General features: G+C 48.8%; 1 protein-coding gene across 1 annotated transcript in view; it reads left to right on the forward strand.

The window, feature by feature from the left end:
• The window catches only part of LOC112225041 (ephrin type-A receptor 3), a 145129-nt gene that overhangs the window by 113648 nt on the left and 6198 nt on the right, over positions 1-25283 (forward strand). Inside the window, 4 exon segments of the mRNA XM_042306433.1 lie at positions 1859-1920; positions 2747-2956; positions 10282-10431; positions 11580-11773. Coding sequence (XP_042162367.1) covers positions 1859-1920; positions 2747-2956; positions 10282-10431; positions 11580-11773 — 616 coding nt within the window.

The following is a 25283-nucleotide window of genomic DNA, read 5'->3' on the forward strand; positions in this document are numbered from 1 at the left end:
GGAGAGAGGGATGGGGAGAGAGGGAGAGGGGGGATGGGGATGGGGAGAGGGAGAGGGGGATGGAGAGAGATGGAGAGAGGGATGGAGAGAGATGGAGAGGGGGATGGGGAGAGATGGAGAGAGATGGAGAGAGATGGAGAGAGGGATGGGGAGAGATGGAGAGAGGGATGGGGAGAAGGATGGAGAGAGATGGAGAGAGATGGAGAGGGATGGAGAGAGATGGAGAGAGATGGAGAGAGGGATGGGGAGAGATGGAGAGAGGGATGGGGAGAGGGATGGAGAGAGATGGAGAGCGATGGAGAGAGATGGAGAGAGATGGAGAGAGGGATGGGGAGAGATGGAGAGAGGGATGGAGAGAGAGGGAGAGGGGGATGGAGAGAGATGGAGAGAGGGATGGGGAGAGATGGAGAGAGGGATGGGGAGAGATGGAGAGAGATGGAGAGAGGGATGGGGAGAGATGGAGAGAGATGGAGAGAGGGATGGGGAGAGATGTAGAGAGGGATGGAGAGAGATGGAGAGAGATGGAGAGAGGGATGGGGAGAGATGGAGAGAGATGGAGAGAGATGGAGAGAGGGATGGGGAGAGATGTAGAGAGGGATGGAGAGAGATAGAGAGAGATGGAGAGAGGGATGGGGAGAGTGCAGGAGAGCGATAGATAGAGAGAGAGAGAGTGAGAAAGCAAAAGAGAGAGCGCGGGAGGGAGGGATGAAAGGGTGAAAAGTGGAACGCATTTCCATCTGACACACACCTGTCGTGTCACCTGTGCTGTTCATTTGACCCCGGCTGATTTAAAGTCATACCTGTCATGACACCAGTGCTGTTCATTTGACCCGGCTGATTTAAAGTCATACCTGTCATGACACCGGTGCTGTTCATTTGACCCGGCTGATTTAAAGTCATACCTGTCATGACACCGGTGCTGTTCATTTGACCCCGGCTGATTTAAAGTCATACCTGTCATGACACTGGTGCTGTTCATTTGACCCTGGCTGATTTAAAGTCATACCTGTTATGACACCAGTGCTGTTCATTTGACTACGGCTGATTTAAGTCATACCTGTCGTGACACCAGTGCTGTTAATTTGACCCCGGCTGATTTAAAGTCATACCTGTCGTGACACCAGTGCTGTTCATTTGACCCCGGCTGATTTAAAGTCATACCTGTCGTGACACCAGTGCTGTTGTGTGACCCCGGCTGATTTAAAGTCATACCTGTCGTGACACCAGTGCTATTCATGTGACTACGGCTGATTTAAAGTCATACCTGTCGTGACACCAGTGCTGTTCATGTGACTACGGTTGATATAAAGTCATACCTGTTGTGACACCAGTGCTATTCATGTGACTACGGCTGATTTAAAGTCATACCTGTCGTGACACCAGTGCTATTCATGTGACTACGGCTGATATAAAGTCATACCTGTCGTGACACCAGTGCTGTTCATGTGACCCCGGCTGATTTAAAGTAATTTCCCCCCTCGTTTCTATCTGTTTTAAACCTTGCTCTTGTCTGGTTTGCTCTGGTATGATCTGCTCTGGTCTAGTGAATCAGAACCAGATGATAACACTACCGTTTTATTGTAACTCTCTACTGATGCTGGAATAAAGATGTCCCACTCTGACAGGTGACCCTGTGGACCTGTACCCTCAGCCCTGCATGGGCTCTTTCATCCTGCCTGGAGGAAGTACTGCTGAACCCTGTGTGTGTGTGTGTGTGTGTCGGTGCGTGCGTGTGTCGGTGTGTGCCTGTGTGTGTGTGTGTGTGTGTGTGTGTGTGTGTGTGTGTGTGTGTGTGTGTGCATGTGTTTTGCCAAATCGGAATTATTCTCTAATCTGGTAGTTTGTCTCTTCTCTCCAGGTAAACCTGTGATGATAGTGACTGAATACATGGAAAATGGATCCTTGGACAGCTTTCTGAAAGTGAGTTTAAAATATTGCACAGCTAAATTAATTATCTTCACACTATCTTAATGCTTTCTACGCTGGCCTATGGAGTTATGCATTCCACTCTAACTAACCAGAAACTCTGGCTTACTGAAATTAGCCAAAGCAAAACATCAAACCAACGTCAGAACAACATTAAATCAACATGAGCAGACAGGAGTGTGTGTGTGTAGGTCCCGTTTTAGCAGTTTTCCACATGTGCCTGTGTGTCTGCACAGCATCCCTTCAGATGGAAAATGGAGTAATTGCAACCTTCTCTAGCTATTTCCTCTGGTTGTAGAGTGGCCTGGCTTTTATCACTGAGAACTGTCATACAACACACACACAAACACACACACAGTCATCCCTCTCCTCCACACCACATTACTGTACCTCATGTTTGTGTTATGACTATATGAATGTAGCAGCTTTGATCCGACTCTGCTTGTCTCTACCAGGTGGTCTGGGCTTCATATAGTGCCCGGGAAAACACCATCTATTTGGTCAAAGGCTCTGGCATAATGTTGTCAGGCCTATATGGTTGTGAGATTGTACAATTCACCTTGAAATGAGCAAGTTAATGTCAGAGGTGATCTAAAAGGTTCATGTAATTGGTTTGGATGTTGATATATGAATGTTCCTCTGTATTTCTTACAAACAGAAAGGTCATATTCATTCTGTTTATCAATCCAGTGGCGTCTGTTTTTAGAGGTATGACATTCCACCTGTGACTGATTCTGTCTCTGTCTCTCTCTTTTGCTCTCTTTCTCTCCCTCCCCTCCTCTCTCATCACCCCCTCTTCCTCCTCTGCCTCCCCTTCTAGAAACATGATGCCCAGTTTACTGGTATCCAGTTGGTGGGCATGCTGCGTGGCATCGCGTCGGGCATGAGGTACCTGTCTGACATGGGTTACGTCCACAGGGATCTGGCCGCTCGTAATATCCTGGTGAACAGCAACCTGGTGTGTAAGGTGTCTGACTTCGGCCTGTCCAGAGTCCTGGAGGACGACCCCGAGGCAGCTTACACCACACGGGTAAGGTGGTCGGGTTTATCAATGACATACGATGGGTTTAATAGTTGTTTCTGACAGAGACAGGACACTATTTGGTATTTTATTAGGATCCCCATTAGCTGTTGTGATAGAAGCAGCTACTCTTCCTGGGGTCCAACACAATACATGAACCATGACATAATACAGAACATCAATAGACAGGAACAGCTCAAGGACAGAACTAGATTTTAAAAAACAAATTTTGGGAGTGTGCCATATAAGAACAACCTCTGTCCATAACCATGGTGCCTAATAGTGAGTGGACACGTTGCTGTGGTCAGAGAGAAAGGTTATCACTGTCAGACATAGCTGAACTGACTGACCTCTGTCTCAGGTTTCCACAGAAGGGCATTGTCTCCCTCTCTCTATCTCTCCCTCCCTTCTTTCTGTTGATCTATCTCCCCCTTGCCAGCCTTATCACTGAATACATGCCGTCCATGAGACAAATCACCTCATATGTCACATACGTAGGCACACACACACACAAACTCCTGACCTTGCAGCAGTGCAGAGGGAGGTAGCAGTACATCAATAAAAGCTGGGTGAGATAACGCTAACATGAATTCACAATAAGCCTTTTGTTTGTGTTCTCCTGAAGGATCATGGGAAAGGAATGACAAACCTACTAGATAAGCAACATCAAGAGGCCTTTGAGCCTAGTTTATCCAACCTATCTCCATCTATATGAAATACTGTGTGTGTGTGTGGTCACCTTGTGGCCTAACATTAGTATGTAGGGCTCTAAACTCTGTGTAATAACAGCTTCAGACCCCCATGTTAAATAAACACTCACAGAGCTATTACTTCACTCCCTAAAATCTGCTAATACACTTCCCCTAATGTGTCACTAGTAATAGAGCTGAGTTCTCATCCACTCAACGGTCACATAAATGTATCAGACCCAGCAGGCCGTTCTCTCTCCCTCCCTCTTCTGTCAGACCACTCTGCTGTTCCATGAGCCCCCTCCTGTCTGTCTGTGTCTCACTGGTGTCATACTCTACCGTCATTATAGGTATAATCCTTCATTTCATGAGGCTGGCTGTGTTTATGTACACTCACCAGGGATTCAAGGGAGCAGAAGTGGATTTATTTGTGTGTGTGTGTTTGCGTGCTTACTTGCATGTGTGTGTGTGTGTGTGTGTGTGTGTGTGTGAGGGAAGAGGTGGTTTGTTTTCTGAGGGCTTTGTGTTTAGAGAGAGCTGGCCAGGAGTTGTGTGACTTGGCCAGGAGGTCCGTTAGCTTTGGCTCCTCTCCTCTTTTCTTTTACTCTCCTCCGCTGGCCTGACGCAGGCCAAGCCTTGAGTAAGTCCAGCAGCCCCCTGAGTGTAGACACCGAGCAGGAGAAACACAGGGTCAGCCCACAGGCTCCCTCTCAACCTCTCTTCCCCTCTCTCTCTTACTCTATTGCCTTTTCCCTCTCCCCCAGGAAGAAACACAGTGAGGATGAAACAAATGGAACAAGGCTGTGTAGTTCTGGAGGCTGAGGGCACAACCTAAACCCCTCTCTTTGTCAAATCAAATCCAATCAAATTTTATTTGTCACATACACATGGTTAGCAGATGTTAATGTGAGTGTAGCGAAATGCTTGTGCTTCTAGTTCCGACAATGCAGTAATAACCAACGAGTAATCTAGCTAACAATTCCACAACTACTACCTTATACACACAAGTGTAAAGGGATAAAGAATATGTACATAAAGATATATGAGTGAGTGATGGTACAGAACGGCATAGGCAAGATACAGTAGATGGTATAGAGTACAGTATATACATATGAGATGAGTAATGTAGGGTATGTAAACATATAAAGTGGCTAGTGATACATGTATTACATAAGGATGCAGTAGATGGTATAGAGTACAGTATATACATATTCATATGAGATGAGTAATGTAGGGTATGTAAACATTATATTAAGTGGCATTGTTTAAAGTGGCTAGTGATACATTTTTACATCAATTTCCATCAATTTCCATTATTAAAGTGGCTGGAGTTGAGTCAGTGTGTTGGCAGCAGCCACTCAATGTTAGTGCTGGCTGTTTAACAGTCTGATGGCCTTGAGATAGAAGCTGTTTTTCAGTCTCTCGGTCCCTGCTTTGATGCACCTGTACTGACCTCGCCTTCTGGATGATAGCGGGGTGAACAGGCAGTGGCTCGGATGGTTGTTGTCCTTGATGATCTTTATGGCCTTCCTGTGACATCGGGTGGTGTAGGTGTCCTGGAGGGCAGGTAGTTTTCCCCTGGTGATGCGTTGTGCAGACCTCACTACCCTCTGGAGAGCCTTACGGTTGTGGAGAGCCGTACAGTTGAGCAGTTGCCATACCAGGCGGTGATACAGCCCGACAGGATGCTCTCGATTGTGCATCTGTAGAAGTTTGTGAGTGCTTTTGGTGACAAGCCGAATTTCTTCAGCCTCCTGAGGTTGAAGAGGCGCTGCTGCGCCTTCTTCACAACACTGTCTGTGTGGGTGGACCATTTCAGTTTGTCCGTGATGTGTACGCTGAGGAACTTAAAACTTACTACCCTCTCCACTACTGTTCCGTCGATGTGGATAGGGGGGTGCTCCCTCTGCTGTTTCCTGAAGTCCACAATCATCTCCTTTGTTTTGTTGACCTGGAGTGTGAGGTTATTTTCCGAGGGCCCTCACCTCCTCCCTGTAGGCCGTCTCGTCGTTGTTGGTAATCAAGCCTACCACTGTAGTGTAGTCTGCAAACTTGATGATTGAGTTGGAGGCGTGCATGGCCACGTAGTCGTGGGTGAATAGGGAGTACAGGAGAGGGCTCAGAACGCACCCTTGTGGGGCCCCAGTGTTGAGGATCAGCGGGCTGGAGATGTTGTTACCTACCCTCACCACCTGGGGGCGGCCCGTCAGGAAGTCCAGTACCCAGTTGCACAGGGCGGGGTTGAGACCCAGGGTCTCGAGTTTGATGATGAGTTTGGATGGTTCTATGGTGTTAAATGCTGACCTGTAGTCGATGAACAGCATTCTCACATAGGTATTCCTCTTGTCCAGATGGGTTAGGGCAGTGTGCAGTGTGGTTGCGATTGCGTTGTCTGTGGACCTATTGGGGCGGTAAGCAAATTGGAGTGGGTCTAGGGTGTCAGGTAGGGTGGAGGTGATATGGTCCTTGACTAGTCTCTCAAAGCACTTCACGATGACGGAAGTGAGTGCTATGGAGCGGTAGTCGTTTAGCTCGGTTACCTTAGCTTTCTTGGGAACAGGAACAATGGTGGCCCTCTTGAAGCATGTGGGAACAGGAGTCTGGGATAAGGATTGATTGAATATGTCCGTAAACACACCAGCCAGCTGGTCTGCGCATGCTCTGAGGACGTGGCTGGGGATGTCGTCTGGTCCTGCAGCCTTGCGAGGGTTAACACGTTTAAATGTTTTACTCACGTCGGCTGCAGTGAAGGAGAGTCTGCAGGTTTTGGTTGCGGGCCGTGTCAATGGCACTGTATTGTCCTCAAAGCGGGCAAAGAAGTTATTTAGTCTGTCTGGGAGCAAGACATCGTGGTCCGTGACGGGGCTGGTTTTCTTTTTGTAATCCGTGATTGACTGTAGACCCTGCCACATACTTTGTGTCTGAGCCGTTGAATTGCAACTCTACTTTGTCTCTATACTGACACTTAGCTTGTTTGATTGCCTTGCGGAGGGAATAGCTACACTGTTTGTATTTGGTCATGTTTCCGGTCACCTTGCCCTGGTTAAAAGCAGTGGTTTGCGCTTTCAGCCTCAAGCGAATGCTGCCATCAATCCACGGTTTCTGGTTTGGGAATGTTTTAATCGTTGCTGTGGGTATAACGTTGCCGATGCACTTTCTTATGAACTCGCTCACTGAATCAGCGTATTCGTCAATGTTGTTGTCGGACGCAATGCGGAACATATCCCAGTCCATGTGATCGAAGCAGTCCTGAAGCGTGGAATCAGATTGGGCGGACCAGCGTTGAACAGACCTACCTCTCCTTCCTCTCTCTCCTCTCTCTTTATATCCACGTTCATGTCAAACCTAACCTAAAACAAATCATGAAATCATGAATGCACATCATCAACAGAATCACAGTTACACACATATCGCTTTCACTATTTGATGAGTTGATGAATTAATAGAAATGTGATGACTGGGCATGGAAATACTTTCATTGTGATCTCAATTCAATTCAATTCAAGGGCTTTATTGGCATGGGAAACATGTGTTAACATTGCCAAAGCAAGTGAGGTAGATAATATATAAAGTGAATATATAAAGTGAAATAAACAATAAAAATTAACAGTAAACATCACACATACAGAAGTTTCAAAACAATAAAGACATTACAAATGTCATATATATATATATACAGTGTTTTAACAATGTACAAATGGTAAAGGACACAAGATAAAATAAATAAGCATAGATATGGGTTGTATTTACAATGGTGTGTGTTCTTCACTGGTTGCCCTTTTCTCGTGGCAACAGGTCACAAATCTTGCTGCTGTGATGGCACACTGTGGAATTTCACCCAGTAGATATGGGAGTTTTTCAAAATTGGATTTGTTTTCGAATTCTTTGTGGATCTGTGTAATCTGAGGGAAATATGTCTCTCTAATATGGTCATACATTGGGCAGGAGGTTAGGAAGTGCAGCTCAGTTTCCACCTCATTTTGTGGACAGTGAGCACATAGCCTGTCTTCTCTTGAGAGCCATGTCTGCCTACGGCGGCCTTTCTCAATAGCAAGGCTATGCTCACTGAGTCTGTACATAGTCAAAGCTTTCCTTAATTTTGGGTCAGTCACAGTGGTCAGGTATTCTGCCGCTGTGTACTCTCTGTGTAGGGCCAAATAGCATTCTAGTTTGCTCTGTTTTTTTGTTAATTCTTTCCAATGTGTCAAGTAATTATCTTTTTGTTTTCTCATGATTTGGTTGGGTCTAATTGTGCTGCTGTCCTGGGGCTCTGTAGGGTGTGTTTGTGTTTGTGAACAGAGCCCCAGGACCAGCTTGCTTAGGGACTCTTCTCCAGGTTCATCTCTCTGTAGGTGATGGCTTTGTTGTGGAAGGTTTGGGAATCGCTTCCTTTTAGGTGGTTATAGAATTTAACGGCTCTTTTCTGGATTTTGATAATTAGTGGGTATCGGCCTAATTCTCCTCTGCATGCATTATTTGGTGTTCTACGTTGTACACAGAGGATATTTTTGCAGAATTCTGCGTGCAGAGTCTCAATTTGGTGTTTGTCCCATTTTGTGAAGTCTTGGTTGGTGAGCGGACCCCAGACCTCACAACCATAAAGGGCAATGGGCTCTATGACTGATTCAAGTATTTTTAGCCAAATCCTAATTGGTATGTTGAAATTTATGTTCCTTTTGATGGCATAGAATGCCCTTCTTGCCTTGTCTCTCAGATCGTTCACAGCTTTGTGGAAGTTACCTGTGGCGCTGATGTTTAGGCCAAGGTATGTATAGTTTTTTGTGTGCTCTAGGGCAACAGTGTCTAGATGGAATTTGTATTTGTGGTCCTGGTGACTGGACCTTTTTGGAACACCATTATTTTGGTCTTACTGAGATTTACTGTCAGGGCCCAGGTCTGACAGAATCTGTGCATAAGATCTAGGTGCTGCTGTAGGCCCTCCTTGGTTGGTGACAGAAGCACCAGATCATCAGCAAACAGCAGACATTTGACTTCGGATTCTAGTAGGGTGAGGCCGGGTGCTGCAGACTTTTCTAGTGCCCGCGCCAATTCGTTGATATATATGTTGAAGAGGGTGGGGCTTAAGCTGCATCCCTGTCTAACCCCACGACCCTGTGTAAAGAAATTTGTGTGTTTTTGCCAATTTTAACCGCACACTTGTTGTTTGTGTACATGGATTTTATAATGTTGTAGGTTTTACCCCCAACACCACTTTCCATCAGTTTGTATAGCAGACCCTCATGCCAAATTGAGTCGAAGGCTTTTTGAAATCAACAAAGCATGAGAAGACTTTGCCTTTGTTTTGGTTTGTTTGGTTGTCAATTAGGGTGTGCAGGGTGAATACATGGTCTGTTGTACGGTAATTTGGTAAAAGCCAATTTGACATTTGCTCAGTACATTGTTTTCATTGAGGAAGTGTACGAGTCTGCTGTTAATGATAATGCAGAGGATTTTCCCAAGGTTACTGTTGACGCATATTCCACGGTAGTTATTTGGGTCAAATTTGTCTCCACTTTTGTGGATTGGGGTGATCAGTCCTTGGTTCCAAATATTGGGGAAGATGCCAGAGCTAAGGATGATGTTAAAGAGTTTTAGTATAGCCAATTGGAATTTGTTGTCTGTATATTTGATCATTTCATTGAGGATACCATCAACACCACAGGCCTTTTTGGGTTGGAGGGTTTTTATTTTGTCCTGTAACTCATTCAATGTAATTGGAGAATCCAGTGGGTTCTGGTAGTCTTTAAAAGTTGATACTAAGATCTGTATTTGATCATGTATATGTTTTTGCTCTTCTTTGTTATAGAGCCAAAAAGATTGGAGAAGTGGTTTACCCATACATCTCCATTTTGGATAGATAATTCTTCATGTTGTTGTTTGTTTAGTGTTTTCCAATTTTCCCAGAAGTGGTTAGAGTCTATGGATTCTTCAATTACATTGAGCTGATTTCTGACATGCTGTTCCTTCTTTTTCCGTAGTGTATTTCTGTATTGTTTTAGTGATTCACCATAGTGAAGGCGTAGACTCAGGTTTTCCGGGTCTCTATGTTTTTGGTTGGACAGGTTTCTCAATTTCTTTCTTAGATTTTTGCATTCTTCATCAAACCATTTGTCATTGTTGTTAATTTTCTTCGGTTTTCTATTTGAGATTTTTAGATTTGATAGGGAAGCTGAGAGGTCAAATATACTGTTGAGATTTTCTACTGCCAAGTTTACACCTTCACTATTACAGTGGAACGTTTTACCCAGGAAATTGTCTAAAAGGGATTGAATTTGTTGTTGCCTAATTGTTTTTTGGTAGGTTTCCAAACTGCATTCCTTCCATCTATAGCATTTCTTAATGTTACTCAGTTCCTTTGGCTTTGATGCCTCATGATTGAGTATTGCTCTGTTTAAGTAGACTGTGATTTTGCTGTGGTCTGATAGGGGTGTCAGTGGGCTGACTGTGAACGCTCTGAGAGACTCTGGGTTGAGGTCAGTGATAAAGTAGTCTACAGTACTACTGCCAAGAGATGAGCTATAGGTGTACCTACCATAGGAGTCCCCTCGAAGCCTACCATTGACTATGTACATACCCAGCGTGTGATCTCTCTCTCTCTCTCTCTCTCTCTCTCTGTCTCTCTCTCTCTCTCTCTCTCTCTCTCAGGGAGGTAAGATCCCTATCAGGTGGACAGCTCCAGAGGCCATCTCCTACAGGAAGTTCACCTCGGCCAGCGATGCCTGGAGCTACGGTATCGTGCTCTGGGAAGTGATGTCATACGGGGAGCGGCCTTACTGGGAGATGTCCAATCAGGACGTGAGTATGCAACCGTTGCCAGGGTGACCTAATGAACTTCCTGCTAAGAGAGGAAGTGATGCGTAGAGCGTCTAGGTGGAAGACTGAGTCTGAAGCCTGATGGTCTGATGGCCTGAACCAGAAATACAGCATTGTCACCTGAGAAGATTTAAGGGGCTTTTTTGGCATGGAAACATATGTTTACATTGCCAAAGCAAGTGAAATAGATAGTGAAATAAACAATAAAATGAACAGTAAACATTATTCTCACAAAGTTCCAAAAGAATAAAGACATTTGAAATGCCATATTATGTCTAAATAGTGTTGTAACAATGTGCAAATAGTTAAAGTAAATATGGTTTGTATTTACAATAGTGTTTGTTCTTCACTGGTTGCCATTTTCTTGTGGAAACAGGTCATAAATCTTGCTGCTGTGATGGCACACTGTGGTATTTCCCCCAATAGATATGGGAGTTTATCAAAATTAGATTTGTTTTCAAATTCTTTGTGGGTCTGTGTAATCTGAGGGAAATATGTGTCTCTAATATGGTCATACATTTGGCAGGAGGTTAGGAAGTGCAGCTCAGTTTCCACCTCATTTTGTGAGCAGTGTGCACCTGCCCCCCTAGTCTTCTCCTGAGAACCATGTCTGCCTTTGTCGGCCTTTCTCAATAGCAAGGCTATGCTCACTGAGTCTATGCATAGTCAAAGCTTTCCTTAAGTTTGGGTCAGTCACAGTGGTCAGGTATTCTGCCACTGTGTACTCTCTGTTTAGGGCCAAATAGCATTCTAGTTTGCTCTGTTTTTTTGTAAATTCTTTCCAATGTGTCAAGTAATTATCTTTTTATTTTCTCATGATTTGGTTGGGTCTATTGTGTTGCTGTCCTGGGGCTCTGTGGGTTCTGTTTGTGTTTGTGAACAGGTGACTAGCTTGCTTAGGGGACTCTTTTCCAGGTTCATCTCTCTGTAGGTGATGGCTTTGTTATGGAAGGTTTGGGAATCGCTTCGTCTCTTTTCTGGATTTTGATCATTAGCGGGTGTCGGCCTAATTCTGCTCTGCATGTATTATTTGGTGTTTTACATTGTACACAGAGGATATTTGAACAGAATTCTGCATGCAGAGTCTCAATTTGGTGTCTCTATCTCTCTCTCTCTTTCCCTCCCTCCAGGTGATCAAAGCGGTGGATGAGGGCTACAGACTGCCTCCTCCTATGGACTGTCCTGCAGCTCTGTACCAGCTGATGTTGGACTGCTGGCAGAAGGAGAGGAACAACAGACCCAAGTTTGAACAGATCGTCAGCATCCTGGATAAACTCATACGCAACCCTGGGAGCCTGAAGATCACAGCCAACACCTCATCCAGGTACTATACACATCTACATTTAACCTTCAAGCTCTCAACCCTGACCTCTGAATCTCAACCTGGCAGCCAACATCTCATCCAGGTAATATACAGGTCTGAACTGAACAGCTAGCTGTACGCTGTTGTATTAATAAAGTGTTAGACAAGGCTACGTCTTTCTCATCCGCTCAACACCCACACACCTGCCCCCTAACTTACACCTGCCCCCTAACTTACACCTGCCCCCTAACTTACACCTGCCCCCTAACTTACACCTGCCCCCTAACTTACACCTGCCCCCTAACTTACACCTGCCCTCTAACTTACACCTGCCTCTAACTTACACCTGCCCCCTAACTTACACCTGGCCCCTAACTTACACCTGGCCCCCTAACTTACACCTGCCCCCTAACTTACACCTGCCCCCTAACTTACACCTGGCCCCCTAACTTACACCTGCCCCTAACTTACACCTGGCCCCCTAACTTACACCTAGCCCCCTAACTTACACCTGGCCCCCTAACTTACACCTGGCCCCCTAACTTACACCTGCCCCCTAACTTACACCTGCCCTTCTCTGCTCCTCTCCCACGCACCTGGCTCAACACGGATGGACACCAGACATATCTGTTCCCCACACATCTCCCAAGGCATTATGGGTCACGGCACATCCTGCCCGTTAGTGACAGCAGCGACAGGAAACACTGCCCTCCACCCTGGGACTCATTTATCCCTCCCTCGCTTTTAGTGTTTCCTTCTCTCGCATTTAGTGTTTCCTTCTCTTTCATTTAGTGTTTCCTTCTCTCGCTTTCTGTCAGACAGAACTCTGTTGGCCTATTACAATGTTACTGGTGACTTGAAAAAGGAGGAGGATGGGAGACCCACGGTATAGGAGCGGAACGCACAAAGTGTCTTTCAAAAATCGTCAAAGAATCATTATTTTAACCTAAAGTATTTAATAAAGACATTTATAGTGCAATATTATGTGGAATGGGAATGAGAGGGCTACTTACACCGTGTTGGAAAGGGAACACCACAGTGATTGAATATTGGTATGAGGCATGAGATAAGGTGTTCAGAGGCTTGACCAGTGCAGGGCAGGATTTGACCCGGGAAGACAAAAAACACACTACACAGTTAGACTAAGAATGCTAAGCATGAGTTAGTCTAAGCAAGGAGTAAAATCATTGGTTTGTAATAATGTGATTGACTCTACAGTCAGGAGACTTAACTGTAAATACAAATAGCAGATACATTCCATTACAGCTGCGCCATGTTTCTCCATGAAGTTAAACTCAGACATCTCAAAATTCACAAAGTCAAACACAAGACTGCGCATCTCGCCCACTTGACACATCAAAGTAGCCCAAGAAACGTTCCTGAATAAAGCCCTGATCATCCACATAACTGACAGCTGCAAACACACTGGTGGCACCATAGGTCCAAGAGCGGTAGGGCCATTTTTACCCCCTTTTTACCCCTCTGGACCCTATAAGACATGACAATGATTCATCAGTTTTAAAAAGGTTTATGATGTTTTTCCAAATCAGGTCACATGGTTTTAAAAAACTCCTGGAAAAAACTCCTGGCCCTGGGGGGGTGAAAACCTCGTCAAACTGATGAAACTTTATACTTGCTCATATGAATTATATTTAGACTAGACTAGGCGGGGGATTTCTACTACCCAGACACAGATCAACTGATAGACAGTAGAACTCACAGGGCTCAGCTTGCTTTATGCATGTTTGCATCATGCAGGCCAATGCAACTGTTGGCCTTATAAAACATTTACTTACATCTGTCATCGCTATTATGTGGATTGATTAATTACAGTTCATCTTTTTGATTGAAAACGTATAGGCAGCCTAGCCAGCACAACTTTGAATATAAACTACATTTGATCACCTTCACATTTTCTCCTGACACACAAATGGACTATAAATACACAACGTTACCAATTAGTCTACCCTGACCAGATGGACAGGGCGCATAGGCTGTATGCATCTGCTCTTATTAGTACCCTACAGTTGATCAGACTGAAAAATAGTCTCGTTTTCATCTCATACAGCATGTCAGAGTTCTAATGTTTAGGTGTAGCCTAGACTGCTGCAACATTTACGTCAAGAGTTTCTGCTTGTCTGTCCGGAGGGATTGTGTTCTTTGCTAAATAAACACCAGAGGAAAGTGGAAAGCCTACCTGAGCGCGAGCGAAAGAAATCTAACTTTTAATGGAGGATGCGATGGAAGCTATCAAATCATTCTGAATTGATTTTGACATCCCAGAAAGGACAGTTGAAAGTTCCATATGTTCAGCAAGTAAAGCATCGTGACGTACCATTACCGCTGCTAACTCCTTGTAGTTGTCCTTGTTAGAGGAACTTTCCTCTCGTTGTGTCCTCTAAAGCCAATTCTTGCCCCAATACGCAGTGGTGTTGATAAGCCGCTTGAGAACATCCCTGTTTCCTCTTTCTTTCTCGTTGTGTTGCGCAGTTTGAATACCTTCGTCATGATCGATGCAGCTTTTTCCCCAGAAGCTTCAATTTGATGTGGGCTCTCTGCTTTTGTTTTTCCGTTTAGCTGAATGATCAATGTTCTTCAGGTCACTGTACCCCCTTTTGCCCGAGGCTCAGACCTTCCAAAAGCAGGAAAGGCCAGCATTACAGGCGGCTTGATGAAAGGCTTCCTGTTAACCAGCTATACTTTTGATAACAATTGGTATTGAAGCCCTCACCTTTTCATCCCTTTTCATGAAACTGATCTCAGGCAGAGGTCGACCCTCAGTTTGAATTTGCACCTTTTACGCGAACCCCAAAGAGTGAAAGGGTTCTTCAACAAAAAGTCAACAACATTTAAGGTAACATTGGCCGTGAAAACTGCGCACTTGAGCTGCTACTGAAGTTAGCAAGGCAAAGTGCAATTTATTTCAATAACTGGACACAATAATCTACCTCCTCTGCCTCCTGTAATTTGAGGAAACTCATTTGAATTTAATAATATTTTTTTTAAATGCTCAACTATCACTTCTCAGCCTCCATTAAATAATCTCACCAAGCTTCTCAACACATTGAACCCCCATAATGCTCGGCGGCGCATCCCCAATACAACACACTACATTTATTCTCTGATCCTAATCCTATGATTGGATGGACAACTTGTCAGTTCATACTGCAAAATGCTTTGATTGGTTGGAGGTTGTCCTCTGGAAGTGGTCATAATTACCATGTATGTCTATGGAAGGGGCTGAGGCCTACAAGCATCCTAGGTTTTGTATTGAAGTCAATGTACCCAGAGGAGGACACAAGCTAGCTGTCCTCCGGCTTCACCATGGTGCTACCCCAGAGAGTACTGTTGAAGTTACTATAGACCTTCATTTTAAAACAGAGAGTTTTAATAAATTATTTGGTGACATATGAATATATTTAGTCTAGTTGTATCTAAACAGGATAACCTTTTCAGAGACTGATACTCTCTCTGCCTCTGTCACACGCTTCCCCCTCTACTGGCCTATTACAATATTACTGATTTTGTCTCTACCTCGCCGTCCGACCAAGGTGCAAGACGTTACTGGATCTATCAAATATATAGAAACCACAAACTGAATCTCTCAAGATATCAACCCGATATTGAAATAGGGGCCTCATAGAAGGTGTTCCTCCACTTCTGTGAATGTGTTAGGCCATGATAGTAGTGTATAGGCCTATAGGGAGAGCTGTTTGTATTATGTGCAGAGGTCTACAGGGGAGAGCATTTATTTTGTATGGGCAGACCCCTATAGGGAGTGTAGTATTATCTTTACATTTTCAACATGCATTTTTACACCTGTTTGTGTATGGACCCAGTTGGTAGTAACATGGGCCAGACAAAGGTTGTCATAAACAACACTTCCTGCTTCCTGTGTGCACATGATGTTATGATCTCACTTCAACTGAACCTGTGTAGTCACTGGTCAGGCCTCAGACTAGCTCTCTCCCTCTTTCTCTCCCTAAACTGCCACACGTCCTGATTTTCCTCTTTTCTCTCACTCACTCCCTCTACAGTACATACTAATACACCTAATACTCATCTCTTTTCATTCTGTGTTTCCATCTCTTTGTTTTGACCACTGGGGAGGTCCAGGGGACTGAGGCGCTGGTGTAGAGTGGCCTTGGGCAGGCAAAGAAGGAGCAGGGAGGAGGGAGGACTGGAGCTATAGCTGGAACAGGGGTGGGGTAGTAGAGGGGGAGGCGATGGGGCAGTGGGTTGGTGGAACAGACGGTCCTGGTATTATGGAGACGTCGGAACTCATAATGTTGACTAATGATTTGTTAAGAAAGTGAAAATGGGTCCCTGGGAGTTTGCATGTCATTTTCCTGATTGGCTTTTAACACGGGGCTGAGTGCTGGGCGAGAGAGGTGGAAGGGGGTGGGGAGGCGATTTATGGCGATTAGTTTGTGTGTGTGTGTGTATGTATGTGTGTGTGTGTGTGGGGGGGCGCACCGCAGGAGCAGCTGTGTTCGGGCTCACACACCTCATCTGTCTCTGGGCTGCCCTAGCTAATGGAGAGCCCATCCCCCACAGGCCCAGATCAAAGCCTGGGGCCAGAGTACACTGTCTGGAGGCCTTGGGGAGAGGGACCTGGGGTTAGAGTGCACTGTTTTGGGGGCCTGGGGAGAGGGACCTGGGGTTATAGTGCACTGTTTGGGGGCCTGGGGAGAGGTACCTGGGGTTAGAATACACTGACAGTCTGGTGGCCTGGGGAGAGAAACCTGGGGTTAGAGTGCACTGTCTGGGGGCCTGGGGAGAGGGACCTGGGGTTAGAGTGCACTGTCTGGGGGCCTGAGGAGAGGGACCTGGGGTTAGAGTGCACTCTGGGGGCCTGGGGAGAGGGACCTGGGGTTAGAGTGCACTCTGGGGGCCTGGGGAGAGGGACCTGGGGTTAGAGTGCACTGTCTGGGGGCCTGGGGAGAGGAACCTGGGGTTAGAGTGCACTCTGGGGGCCTGGGGAGAGGGACCTGGGGTTAGAGTGCACTGTCTTGGGGCCTGGGGAGAGGGACCTGGGGTTAGAGTGCACTCTGGGGGCCTGGGCAGAGGACCTGGGGTTAGAGTGCACTGTCTGGAGGCCTGGGGAGAGGTACCTGGGATTAGAGTGCACTGTCTGGGGGCCTGGGGAGAGGTACCTGGGGTTAGAGTGCACTGTCTGGGGGCCTGGGGAGAGGGACCTGGGGTTAGAATACACTGTCTGTCTGGTGGCCTGGGGGAGAGGAACCTGGGGTTAGAGTGCACTGTCTGGGGGCCTGGGGAGAGGTACCTGGGGTTAGAGTGCACTGTCTGGGGGCCTGGGGAGAGGGACCTGGGGTTAGCGTGCACTGTCTGGAGGCCTGGGGGAGAGGTACCTGGGATTAGAGTGTACTGTCTGGGGGCCTGGGGAGAGGTACCTGGGGTTAGAGAATACACTGTCTGGGGGCCTGGGGAGAGGGACCTGGGGTTAGAGTGCACTCTGGGGACCTGGGGAGAGGGACCTGGGGTTAGAGTGCACTGTCTGGGGGCCTGGGGAGAGGGACCTGGGGTTAGAGTGCACTCTGGGGGCCTGGGGAGAGGGACCTGGGGTTAGAGTGCACTGTCTGGGGGCCTGGGGAGAGGGACCTGGGGTTAGAGTGCACTCTGGGGGCCTGGGGAGAGGGACCTAGGGTTAGAGTGCACTGTCTTGGGGCCTGGGGAGAGGGACCTGGGGTTAGAGTGCACTCTGGGGGCCTGGGCAGAGGGACCTGGGGTTAGAGTGCACTGTCTGGAGGCCTGGGGAGAGGTACCTGGGGTTAGAGTGCACTGTCTGGGGGCCTGGGGAGAGGTACCTGGGGTTAGAATACACTGTCTGTCTGGTGGCCTGGGGGAGAGGAACCTGGGGTTAGAGTGCACTGTCTGGGGGCCTGGGGAGAGGTACCTGGGGTTAGAGTGCACTGTCTGGGGGCCTGGGGAGAGGGACCTGGGGTTAGAGTGCACTGTCTGGAGGCCTGGGGAGAGGTACCTGGGATTAGAGTGCACTGTCTGGGGGCCTGGGGGAGAGGTACCTGGGGTTAGAGTGCACTGTCTGGGGGCCTGGGGAGAGGTACCTGGGGTTAGAATACACTGTCTGCGGGCCTGGGGAGAGGGACCTGGGGTTAGAGTGCACTGTCTGGGGGCCTGGGGGAGAGGGACCTGTGGTTAGAGTGCACTGTCTGGGGTCCTGGGGGAGGGGGACATGTGGTTAGAGTGCACTGTCTGGGGGCCTGGGGAGAGGAACCTGGGGCATTGGGGGCCTGGTGGAGAGGGACTTGGGGTTAGAATACACTGTCTGGGGGCCTGGGGGAGAGGATCCTGGGCTTAGAGAGCACTGTCTGGGGGCCTGGGGAGAGGGACCTGTGGTTAGAGTGCACTGTTTGGGGGCCTGGGGGAGATGTCCAGATGTAGGGGGAGTGGAGGTTTGGAGGGTTGGAGGGTTGGAGGGTTGGATGGTTGGAGGGTTGGAGGGTTGGAGGGTTGGATGGTTGGAGGGTTGGATGGTTGGAGGGTTGGATGGTTGGACGGTTGGAGGTTGGAGGGTTGGATGGTTGGAGGGTTGGAGGGTAGAGGGTTGGAGGGTTGGATGGTTTCTCCACTCCTTCACCAAGCTGCCCAGATGTCAACTTCTCCCCCTCTCTCCTTCTCCCCCATCTCCATCTCTCCTTCTCTTCTTCTCCCCCATCTCCCCCTCTCCATCTCTCCTTCTCTTCTTCTCCCCCTCTCCATCTCTCCTTCTCCCCCATCTCCCCCTCTCCATCTCTCCTTCTCTTCTTCTCCCCATCTCCCCCCTCTCCATCTCTCCTTCTCTTCTTCTCCCCCATCTCCATCTCTCCTTCTCTTCTTCTCCCCCTCTCCATCTCTCCTTCTCCCCCATCTCCCCCTCTCCATCTCTCCTTCTCTTCTTCTCCCCATCTCCCCCTCTCCATCTCTCCTTCTCTTCTTCTCCCCCATCTCCCCCTCTCCATCTCTCCTTCTCTTCTTCTCCCCATCTCCCCCATCTCTCCATCTCTCCTTCTCTTCTTCTCCCCCTCTCCATCTCTCCTTCTCTTCTTCTCCCCATCTCCCTCTCCATCTCTCCTTCTCTTCTTCTCCCCCTCTCCATCTCTCCTTCTCCCCCATCGCCCCCTCTCCATCTCTCCTTCTCTTCTTCTCCCCCATCTCCCCCTCTCCATCTCTCGTTCTCTTCTTCTCCCCCATCTCCCCCTCTCCATCTCTTCTTCTCCCCCATCTCCCCCTCTCCATCTCTCCATCTCTCCTTCTCCCCCCTTCTCCCCCATCTCCCCCTCTCCATCTCTCCTTCTCTTCTTCTCCCCCATCTCCCCTCTCCATCTCTCCTTCTCTTCTTCTCCCCATCTCCCCCTCTCCATCTCTCCTTCTCTTCTTCTCCCCCATCACCCCTCTCCATCTCTCCTTCTCTTCTTAACCCCCCTCTCCATCTCTCCTTCTCCCCATCTCCCCCTCTCCATCTCTCCTTCTCCCCCATCTCCCCCTCTCCATCTCTCCTTCTCTTCTTCTCCCCATCTCCATCTCTCCTTCTCCCCCATCTCCCCCTCTCCATCTCTCCTTCTCTTCTTATCCCCTCTCCATCTCTCCTTCTCCCCCATCTCCCCCTCTCCATCTCTACTTCTCCCCCATCTCCCCCTCTCCATCTCTCCTTCTCCCCATCTCTCCTTCTCCCCCATCTCCCCCATCTCCATCTCTCCTTCTCTTCTTATCCCCCATCTCCCCCTCTCCATCTCTCCTTCTCCCCCTCTCCATCTCTCCTTCTCCCCCATCTCCCCCTCTCCATCTCTCCTTCTCTTCTTCTCCCCCATCTCCCCCTCTCCATCTCTCCTTCTCTTCTTATCCCCCTCTCCCCCTTCTCCATCTCTCCTTCTCCCCATCTCCCCCCTCTCCATCTCTCCTTCTCCCCCATCTCCCCTCTCCATCTCTCCTTCTCTTCTTCTCCCCCCCATCTCCCCCCTCTCCATCTCTCCTTCTCTTCTTCTCCCCCATCTCCCCCTCTCCATCTCTCCTTCTCTTCTTCTCCCCCATCTCCCCCCTCTCCATCTCTCCTTCTCTTCTTCTCCCCCATCTCCCCTCTCCATCTCTCTTTCTCTTCTTCTCCCCATCTCCATCTCTCCTTCTCTTCTTCTCCCCCATCTCCCCCTCTCCATCTCTCCTTCTCCCCCATCTCCCCCTCTCCATCTCTCCTTCTCTTCTTATCCCCCATCTCCATCTCTCCTTCTCTTCTTCTCCCCCATCTCCATCTCTCCTTCTCCCCCATCTCCCCCTCTCCATCTCTCCTTCTTTCTTCTCCCCCCTCTCCATCTCCCTTCTCCCCCATCTCCCCCTCTCCATCTCTCCTTCTCTTCTTCTCCCCCTCTCCATCTCTCCTTCTCTTCTTCTCCCCATCTCCCCCTCTCCATCTCTCCTTCTCTTCTTCTCCCCCCTCTCCATCTCTCCTTCTCTTCTTCTCCCCCTCTCCATCTCTCCATCTCTCCTTCTCCCCCTCTCCATCTCTCCTTCTCTTCTTCTCCCCCCTCTCCTTCTCTTCTTCTCCCCCTCTCCATCTCTTCTTCTCCCCCCCTCTCCATCTCTCCTTCTCTTCTTCTCCACCTCTCCATCTCTCCTTCTCTTCTTCTCCCCCTCTCCATCTCTCCTTCTCCCCCATCTCCCCCTCTCCATCTCTCCATCTCTCCTTCTCTTCTTCCCCCTATCTCCCCCTCTCCATCTCTCCTTCTCTTCTTCTCCCCCTCTCCATCTCTCCTTCTCTTCTTCTCCCCATCTCCCCCTCTCCATCTCTCCTTCTCTTCTTCTCCCCCCTCTCCATCTCTCCTTCTCCCCATCTCCCCCTCTCCATCTCTCCTTCTCTTCTTCTCTGCCATCTCCCCATCTCCCCCTCTCCATCGCCCCTTCTCTTCTTCTCCCCCTCTCCATCTCTCCTTCTCTTCTTCTCCCCCATCTCCATCTCTCCTTCTCTTCTTCTCTCCCCCATCTCCATCTCTTCTTCTCCCCCATCTCCCCCTCTCCATCTCTCCTTCTCCCCATCTCTCCTTCTCCCCCATCTCCCCCATCTCCATCTCTCCTTCTCTTCTTATCCCCCATCTCCCCCTCTCCATCTCTCCTTCTCCCCCTCTCCATCTCTCCTTCTCCCCCATCTCCCCCTCTCCATCTCTCCTTCTCTTCTTCTCCCCATCTCCCCCTCTCCATCTCTCCTTCTCTTCTTATCCCCCTCTCCCATCTCTCCTTCTCCCCATCTCCCCCCTCTCCATCTCTCCTTCTCCCCCATCTCCCCCCCTCTCCATCTCTCCTTCTCTTCTTCTCCCCCCATCTCCCCCTCTCCATCTCTCCTTCTCTTCTTCTCCCCATCTCCCCTCTCCATCTCTCCTTCTCTTCTTCTCCCCCATGTCCCCCTCTCCATCTCTCCTTCTCTTCTTCTCCCCCATCTCCCCCTCTCCATCTCTCTTTCTCTTCTTCTCCCCCATCTCCATCTCTCCTTCTCTTCTTCTCCCCATCTCCCCCTCTCCATCTCTCCTTCTCCCCATCTCCCCCTCTCCATCTCTCCTTCTCTTCTTATCCCCCATCTCCATCTCTCCTTCTCTTCTTCTCCCCCATCTCCATCTCTCCTTCTCCCCCATCTCCCCCTCTCCATCTCTCCTTCTCTTCTTCTCCCCCTCTCCATCTCTCCTTCTCCCCATCTCCCCCTCTCCATCTCTCCTTCTCTTCTTCTCCCCCTCTCCATCTCTCCTTCTCTTCTTCTCCCCATCTCCCCCTCTCCATCTCTCCTTCTCTTCTTCTCCCCCTCTCCATCTCTCCTTCTCTTCTTCTCCCCCTCTCCATCTCTCCATCTCTCCTTCTCCCCCTCTCCATCTCTCCTTCTCTTCTTCTCCCCCTCTCCTTCTCTTCTTCTCCCCCCTCTCCATCTCTTCTTCTCCCCCTCTCCATCTCTCCTTCTCTTCTTCTCCCACCTCTCCATCTCTCCTTCTCTTCTTCTCCCCCTCTCCATCTCTCCTTCTCCCCCATCTCCCCCTCTCCATCTCTCCATCTCTCCTTCTCTTCTTCCCCCTATCTCCCCCTCTCCATCTCTCCTTCTCTTCTTCTCCCCCCTCTCCATCTCTCCTTCTCTTCTTCTCCCCCATCTCCCCCTCTCCATCTCTCCTTCTCTTCTTCTCCCCCTCCCATCTCTCCTTCTCCCCATCTCCCCCTCTCCATCTCTCCTTCTCTTCTTCTCCCCCATCTCCCCCTCTCCATCGCCCCTTCTCTTCTTCTCCCCCTCTCCATCTCTCCTTCTCTTCTTCTCCCCCATCTCCATCTCTCCTTCTCTTCTTCTCTCCCCTCTCCATCTCTTCTTCTCCCCCATCTCCCCCTCTCATCTCTCCTTCTCTTCTTCTCCCCCATCTCCCCCTCTCCATCTCTCCTTCTCTTCATCTCCCCCTCTCCATCTCTCCTTCTCTTCTTCTCCCCACTCTCCATCTCTCCTTCTCTTCTTCTCCCCCTCTCCCCCTCTCCATCTCTCCTTCTCTTCTTCTCCCCATCTCCCCCTCTCCATCTCTCCTTCTCTTCTTCTCCCCATCTCCATCTCTCCTTCTCTTCTTCTCCCCATCTCCATCTCTCCTTCTCTTCTTCTCCCCCCTCACCATCTCTCCTTCTCTTCTTCTCCCCCATCTCCATCTCTCCTTCTCTTCTTCTCCCCCTCTCCATCTCTCCTTCTCTTCTTCTCCCCCATCTCCCCCTCTCCATCTCTCCTTCTCCCCCATCTCCCCCTCTCTCCATCTCTCCTTCTCTTCTTATCCCCCTCTCCATCTCTCCTTCTCCCCCATCTCCCCCTCTCTCTATCTCTCCTTCTCCCCCATCTCCCCCTTCTCCATCTCTCCTTCTCTTCTTCTCCCCCATCTCCCCCTCTCCTTCTCTTCTTCTCCCCCATCTCCCCCTCTCCATCTCTTCTTCTCCCCCATCTCCCCCTCTCCTTCTCTCCTTCTCCCCCATCTCCCCTCTCCATCTCTTCTTCTCCCCCATCTCCCCCTCTCCTTCTCTTCTTCTCCCCCATCTCCCCCTCTCCATCTCTTCTTCTCCCCCATCTCCTTCTCTTCTTCTCCCCATCTCCATCTCTCCATCTCTCCATCTCTTCTTCTCCCCATCTCCCCCTCTCCATCTCTCCATCTCTTCTTCTCCCCCATCTCCCCCTCTCCTTCTCTCCTTCTCCCCCATCTCCCCCTCTCCATCTCTTCTTCTCCCCATCTCCCCCTCTCCATCTCTCCTTCTCTTCTTCTCCCCCATCTCCCCCTCTCCATCTCTTCTTCTCCCCATCTCCTTCTCTTCTTCTCCCCATCTCCATCTCTCCATCTCTCCATCTCTTCTTCTCCCCCATCTCCCCCTCCATCTCTCCATCTCTTCTTCTCCCCCATCTCCCCCTCTCCATCTCTCCTTCTCTTCTTCTCCCCCTCTCCATCTCTCCATCTCTTCTTCTCCCCCTATCCCCCTCTCCATCTCTCCATCTCTTCTTCTCCCCCCATCTCCCCCTCTCCATCTCTTCTTCTCCCCATCTCCCCCCTCTCCATCTCTCCTTCTCTTCTTCTCCCCCCTCTGTCCCCCTCTCCTTCTCTTCTTCTCCCCCATGTCCCCCTCTCCATCTCCCCCTCTCCCCCTCTCCCCCTCTCCATCTCTCCTCTGCTCCTCTGAGAGCCCTAAAAACATGATAATACACAGCAGTGGTCTTTCAGAGTGGAAAACAGACAGAAAAGGAGAAAATGAAAAGAGGGAGGAAGAAAGAGACAGGGACAGTGGTATTGTACTTTTCTTTCTCACCTCTCATGTGAAGAATTCTCCTTTTTCTGAATCCTGTCTCTGTAAGATGTGATGATGCGTACACAGGGTTTTAGATACCAACTCCTCTCCCTGACAACAAGCATGTTCTTTTACTTCCCTCTCATCCTTTCTCATCCATCGATCTCTCTGCCTGTTGGTCCGTCATGAGACTTTACCAAGCGCAGTTAAAAATAAAGAATATAGTAAACAAAGAATCCTACAGAGGCAAGACAAGGTCATCTATAGTTTACCTCTACACTGACACGCTGACTGCTCTGGAGGCAGGGGAGAGAACTTTGCAGATCAATAGTCTCCTCATCCATGCCTGGATGGTGTAATCAGGGAACTGTGTGGGTGTGTGAGAGAGGGAGAGAGAGATGAGAAGAAGAGGCTCCCTCTATCCCTCTCTCCTCTCTTCCCTCCTGTCCTCCTAGTTGGCTCTCAGCTGTCAGACAGGCCTCTGATGATCAGGAAGAGATTCAATCACATACCAGTCTCTTAGCTCTCCCTTTCCTTTGCCACTTCTTTCTCTATCCTCTTCCTCCCGTTCTTGATCTCACTCAGACATGGCCTTGCTGTCCCTGTGGTGAGCTGTCTGGCTGGTTAGTTGTGTTCCAAACAGAAATCATCTATGGGATATTGTTTACTGCTTTGTTAACTTGTCATGGAACAAACATATTCTGGAAGCACAAATCTAGTAGTCCCATAAGCAGTAGGTCTTACCTGTCCCACCCTTGAGAGGTAGCGTACTGTATGTCAGTCTGCCACTCAAATACAGATAACAGACAAACCTCCAAACCACCCCAAATACAGTGTCACTTGCTGTGATATAAAAATCTGTCCTTAACTAAGACTCTAAACCTCTCCACCACCCAAAATACTCAGCCTGAGGTTGGACTTGACTTCCTGCTATTCTGATTAGTTTATTTACACGACTATAAATACACCCCTCTATGGGAGTCTCTATGGCAGGACCAAGCCGGTTTCCTGTCCGGTGTTGGCTTGTATCCCCTAGGCTGTGTGTGATCAGGTGCTATGGTCCCAGTCGTCCTATGGTTTGTTTTCTGACTCACAAACATACACACACATGCGTACACACACACACCTATTCATGCCATTATTCCGAATGGCTCCAACACACACACACCCATCGTTGTTTAGTATGAGTCAGGGTTGTTGTTGATGTGACCTAAGTTGGTCTGACCTACAGTAACCTGACCCTGCCTCATGGGGAGGAGGTGGGCTTGTTGATTTGGATGTTGATTGGATATGACTGTAGCAACAGCTGCTTTGCCTGGTGTCAACTGAACACAATACAAAACAACATAATGTTGTTGACTCAGAAGATGTGGAGAGAGTCTCCTGGTATGGAGTTATTGACTGGTTGGTTTAGCAGACGTCTGTCTGTCTGTACAGCCAGAGCAAACATGGTCAGGGTTAAGGACAGACTCGCAGACACAGTCCTCTACCTCACTCTCCTTCTACCTCAGTCTTCCTCTCCCTTCCTCTTCTGCATCTCTCTACTCCCTCTCCCTTCCTCTTCTACCTCTCTCTACTCCCTCTCCCTTCCTCTTCTACCTCTCTCTACTCCCTCTCCCTTCCTCTTCTACCTCTCTCTACTCCCTCTCTCCCTTCCTCTTCTACCTCTCTCTACTCCCCCTCTCCCTTCCTCTTCTACCTCTCTCTACTCCCCCTCTCCTTCCTCTTCTACCTCTCTCTTCTCCCTCTC

The sequence above is a fragment of the Oncorhynchus tshawytscha genome, linkage group LG26 (genome assembly GCF_018296145.1).
Source record: "Oncorhynchus tshawytscha isolate Ot180627B linkage group LG26, Otsh_v2.0, whole genome shotgun sequence".
NCBI classification, from domain to species: domain Eukaryota; kingdom Metazoa; phylum Chordata; class Actinopteri; order Salmoniformes; family Salmonidae; genus Oncorhynchus; species Oncorhynchus tshawytscha.